General features: G+C 33.1%; 1 protein-coding gene across 1 annotated transcript; it reads right to left on the reverse strand.

Moving 5' to 3' along the window:
* Nucleotides 1–1174: 1174 nt before the first annotated feature.
* On the reverse strand, nt 1175–3081 carry LOC103937833 (aquaporin TIP4-1-like). Its single transcript, XM_009347798.2, has 3 exons — nt 2955–3081; nt 1753–1991; nt 1175–1621 (listed from the first exon to the last, which is right to left on the reverse strand). The coding sequence occupies exons 1-3, from the start codon at nt 3079–3081 to the stop codon at nt 1238–1240; spliced, it is 750 nt and encodes a 249-aa protein (XP_009346073.2). The 3' UTR covers nt 1175–1237.
* Nucleotides 3082–6000: the final 2919 nt, after the last annotated feature.

The raw sequence follows: 6000 nt of genomic DNA on the forward strand, positions 1-6000 counted from the left end.
ATTAACAATAACACGACCATGTAATATTATAGTATACTCTGAATTTCCACTCTGAGTGAAGATATTGTAATTCCTATTTGTATCGGTTTCTATTACCATTATATTGATTATTTATCAGTGTGATCATTTAGTAGGAATGATGCTTTACGCAATTAATATTGTCACAATTATGTGTAGCTAAGGCCATCTCCAACCGAAGGGTCCAAAGGGTCAGAGGGCCGAAAATAGTCTGAAAACCGTCTCCAACCAAGGGCTAGGCCAGAGGGCTGTGGAATCTAAAAGGGCCCCACAGAATCGGAGAGGGCTAGAGGGCTGGCTGCATGCAACCAACCAACCCAGGGCTAGCCAGAATTCAAATCAATCATGTCGGTTTTAACCGACAGGATTGATTTGAATTTTTTTTTTTTACAGTTTTATTATTATTTTTTATTTACAAAATTTTTCCTATAACTTCTATTTTTCATTTTTTTTTAATTCTATTTTTTTCCTATAACTTTTATTTTACAAAATTTGTAGTTTTTAACAACATGAAACTTAAATAACATTTAAGTTGTAGTTTTTAAATAATAAATTATGTTTGGCCCTATGGCCTTCAGTTGGAGACGGTTTTTTGTGATAGGGCTAAAACTAGCCCTCTGGCCCTTTAGCCCTCGATTAGAGACGGAAGCAAATATGACCATGTACTATTCATTAAAATATTAATATCTTAGAGAATCTTGGAGGGCCAGAGGGCTAGAGCCCTCTTGCCAGCCATCGGTTGAAGATGGCCTAAATTAAAAGGAAAACTAATGAACAAGGTTTGAAAACTTTGAGTTGTAACGTTAAGGACAAAATTAAGGGTAAAGTGAATAGTACATGATTGACTTTTTAGTGTAAAAATATTGTTTTTCATTAAAGTGAATAGTATCGGGAGTTTTTCATTAAAGTTCCGTAAATTAAATTACATTCGTAATGATTCCAACAATGTGTTACGATATGAACATTCATCGTTCCATTCCCAACCCTGTTTTTTTTTTCCACTACTCCACAGTGCCATGGGTAGGGCCAGAATGAACGAGGGGGTTTGTGAAGCTTAAGCTTGGTCCAAAAAGAAAGGAGAGAGAGATTCGAATTTTTCTACATTAGCTTGAGAATAATGTTACTGATTAGTCGATGCAAGCATGAATAAGAAAAGTCAAAATATATATAATAGCTTTGGGGTTGAACTTTTCAATTACATAAGAAGCAGAGCTGCAAATTAACCTAACAAAGCATCTTCCACTGTGGGAATTGGGAGATGAGTTTGTTCGATAATGAAGAAATTTTCATAAATGAACCCAGCAAGTCCACCACCAATAAGAGGACCAACCCAGTAAACCCAGTGGTCAGTCCAGTTCCAGCTTACTAAAGCAGGACCAAAGGACCTAGCTGGGTTCATTGAAGCTCCTGAGAAGGCTCCGCCAGCTAGGATATTGGCCCCAACAACAAACCCAGTTAGTGTAGGGCCCAATCCATAAAGAGATCCTCTCTTGTCGACTATTGTAGCATAGACTGTGAATAGCAAGGAGAATGTGAGGACAATCTCCCATATCACACCTTGTAAGTAGCCCACCCCACTTGCAAGTGAATGAATCGGAGTAGTCTGCAAAGAAAAATAACAATTAAATTATGTGATATGTAACACGACAATATAAATGATATTTGAACTTGGATTAGATTTGAATAACTAAAAATTAACTTCTACTTAGCGTGGATGAAAAATTCTAAACTCACCAATCCGCCACTGAGGTACTCTAAAAGGTAACAAGCTGCGGCGGCTGCTAACAATTGATCAATCCAATAGAGTACAGATCGAAACAGGGTAATGTGACCGCCACACAGGAGGCCAAGCGTGACGGCAGGGTTAAGGTGACCGCCAGATATGTGACCGCCAGATATCATCACGGCCACGACTAGTGCATGTGCCACAGCTACGGCAAACAACGCCACTAGTGCATCTGCTTCTAGCTTATCTGCCCCACCAAATTACACATCTAAGACAGTTACTATGCATATATAATATAAACAAAATTATGGTAGTCATGTAAGGGTTTTTATCTCATTTATAACTATGCGAATTTCTTTACCGTTTAAGAAATTTGCCACTGGAGAATATATATATATATATATATAACCTCAAATCAAAAATGTTTAAGACTAATTGAGTTCAAAGAAATTAACGAATACTTTGATATATAAAAAACAATGAAATTTTATCTTAATAATTAAATAGGCAAATGGTTTCAGATGAATTAAATTTTTACAAGGATGATCTATGAATCGAGACTTACAAAATAGATGGTTCAGATCATTGAAGTTCGATGTGAAGTGGGTGCCACACCTAATTCTTTTTTCTTTTTTTTTTTTTTTTAAATGAGAATCTCTTGCATAAATAGTCTATATATATCACCTCTTATATTTGTTCGATTCATGTTAATGAAAGATCCCTATATGTTCTTGTTAAAAAATTTGTTCGATTCATGTTAATGAAATATCTCTATCTGTTCTTGTTAAAAAAAATTACATGACTAGTAATTATGTATTAGGCGACAAAGAAATTATGATCTTGGATCTGTGGCCATGATATGATGATGGACTTTTCGTTGTAAGAGTTTTGATTCATTAATCAACAGTAGATTTTTCCAAGTACCCAGTATTCGAGTTGGTATTTTATGTGCCATAGTATGTGAATAGAAGATATATTTTTTCGTTCCCTTCACTTGTATTGTATTATGACATATGAAATACCAACTTAAATCCCAAATATTTGAAAAATTCTCTTAATCAACAACTCATGTGGTTTATATGAGATTTGAAATCAAAGTATGTTCTCGTAAGGTGGAACATTTGTGTGTGACGAGACCAAATAGTTATTGAAAGACTATAAAGGATAAAGCAATGGCATATAATTAATTGGGTGTTTATTTGTAAATTACCAGTACCCATGGCTGATCCAACACCAGCAAAGACGAAGAGGAAGGTAGTGATAAACTCAACCACAAGGGCTCTCCAGACTTCTGGGAGAGCAGCCTCACCGGTGGTTCCCAAGGCTATTTTCGCCATTTTATCCTCTGGCTTTTATGGTCTCTGCACTTCGCAGTTGCTAACTTGCAAGCACAATGAAAATGTATACTATTTATAAGGATATCAAAATGATGAACCAGGTTATGTATGTATGTATGTATGTATGTATAGTATGGGTCCAATAATATAATTATTGAGTAGACTTGGCAGATTTCTATTCACTTAAATAGTAAATTGTCCTTATTCCCTTTACCACTATCCACCCATTGTAAATAGTTACCGTCATAGCAATTATTGTTTACCAATTATTCAACGGATGAGATTAATTTAGCATATGTTGCAATAGTTATGCTGCTCCATCCATTATGAATATTAACTCCATAGATTTGGACCTAGAATCGAAATCATTGCTGCCAAGACTCCATCATGGCTTGCCAAAATGCTTGGACCTGTATTTTGGAAAAGGATTCTCGCCGAATCTTTTTCTAGAGATCTAGAATTTCATGATCGTGATCGTTTATTGTATATCGTGCAGTGAGAAATCATTTTAAAATTTAAAATTTAAAATTAAATATAAGTAGTACCTAACGATTTATGATCGCATGATGTACGATAAACGATCACGATCACAAAATCTCTATAATCTCTAGGAAAAGGATCTGACAAAGATCCTTTTCCTTGTATTTTGGGTTGGATTTGGAATCTAACCATGTCAGTTTAGCATGGGTAGAAATGCTTTAAGACGTTGGCGAATTACCAAGCAAGCCAGAAATGACAGTATAGCTGGTCCAATATTCACTACTATTGGAAATTTACATGGTAACTCTACCTTGTTTGGCATTAAGATCAGAAAGGAGATACAAATACAATGATACCTTTGTATTTAAATGATTTTATAAACAAGGATCATCGTCCTCTTATATTAAAAAAAATAAAAATCTTGGAAGGGGATGGCGTTGACGAAAGGATTAATTAGTTAACAATTTGGTTTATTATTGTTTAAGGTATGTTGTTATTTGAAGACTTAGGTTTTTCTAATTTGTTTTAGGATTAATTCTTTATAAATGCACTTTTTTTAAGGAAGTTTTAACGAAACACTCCTGGTTGTTCACTTTAACGAAAAATAACATTTTTACTCTAAAAAGACATTCATGGTACTATTCACCTACAACACCTTTTTGTCCTTTTGATTAAAACTCAAAGTTTTCAAGCCCTTTTCATTAGCTTTCTTTTTTTTTAACTCAGTAAAAAAAAAAATATAGCAAGATATATATAGTACTTTGATAACGTATAGCCGTCTTGATTATTTTATAATGTTTTTTTTTTTTTTTTGTCAATGAAATAAAAAAAATCTGTTTCTATGGTCGGTTTGATACCGTCTTTTTCCTTGCTATGTTATTTTCACATTTTGAATTTACATGGTAACTTAAGTGATTATTTTTATCTTTATATATAAAGTCAACAACTCTTTTTGAGGTTACAAACTTCATCAAAAAAATTTAGACAAAAATATCTTCAAATAAAAATTTCTAAAGCAACCCAAAATAATACACCAAATAATACAGGGGTATTTTCATCATTTTAACAGTGTTTTTTTAATAATTAATTCGTTTGGTACAATTTTTTTTAATTAGTATCTCACAATAGGCTAGTAATAATGTGATTTAATTAGTTGTTCATTAAATATTATTTTTTCTATTTTTAAACACGTTCAAAACATCTTAAGAGGTGTATAATGCCTAGTAATAAAAAAAAGTCTTTCGCACGCACATAATAATATGATTAAATTAGTTGTCAAATGATTTTTTTTTAACAAACGATATTATCTACACTAAGGGAGAGGGGGTGGGCTTAGCCTCACAATGGGCTAGCAATAATGTGATTCAATCAGTTGTTTATTAGATATTATTTTCTCAATTCTTAATGTAAATTCAATATAATGTAGATGGAAATTAAAAACCGATTTTATAATGTGAATTCAGCTACTTTGATTGGTTTGTAAGGGGTTTTTTCTAGCATGATCTAAGGTTATTCATTTACCTCAAATATTTGATTTTCCTTTTGTCAATTCACGCATATAAATACACTAAGAGGGAGATGGCAGGCTTAACCTCATAATGGACTAGCAATAATATGGTTCAAATTCGCATTTGGCGAGAATCAAACCTAAAACCTCTTACAAGTGAAGAGGAATCCTACTAGACCGTAGTACTAAGTGGCAATTAACATTAATTAAATAGTTTGAATTATGGAAAGGCAGAGTTGAAGTATTATTTTTATTGCCTTAATCCTTTAGTGAACGTTAATTTTTTTTTTTTTTTTTTTTTAAGAAACAATATTATCTACACTAAGGGAGATGGGGTGGGCTTAGCTTCACAATGAACGAGCAATAATGGGTTCAATTCAATTGTAGTTAAATATGAATTGATATTGTACATATATTATACGTATGTTTGTTACCAGTGAAAACTTAGACTTATTCCTCTCCAAAACTTTATATTATAATACCACTGCTCTTGAATTATGAAATATGCAGAAGAACTTTCGTTTTCTGCTCACGCTTTAGGATTATAATTTATTTTTAGGGAGTGATAACTGAGTGGAGCTGCACCATCATTTAATCCTTTTTTCTTTTTCTGGGGAATTAATATTCGCCTGCTTTAATATTTGGCCCTTGCCCTCTTGCATTATATTATTGCGCGTGTTTTATTCTTTGGTCAATAAATAATTGCATGATGTGTTGCAAAAGCCAAACGGTTGATTGAGCATTGGAACTGAAACTCACCATCTTGTCTGTAGTTCATCGTCACTCCACCATTCTCCTCCAATAATTATGCAAATTGCTCATACACAAACGATGGTTGACTTTAAAAAAAATTGGTATTAGCACTCTAAGGCAATTTAGGATTGTTGTGCTCATTAAAGAAATTGTTTTTTTGTTTTGCTTTAAGAATAATC

Source organism: the organism of the source record quoted next, unplaced genomic scaffold (genome assembly GCF_019419815.1).
Source record: "Pyrus x bretschneideri cultivar Hongxiangsu unplaced genomic scaffold, Pyrus_bretschneideri_v1 Contig15, whole genome shotgun sequence".
Taxonomy (NCBI): Eukaryota; Viridiplantae; Streptophyta; class Magnoliopsida; order Rosales; family Rosaceae; genus Pyrus; species Pyrus x bretschneideri.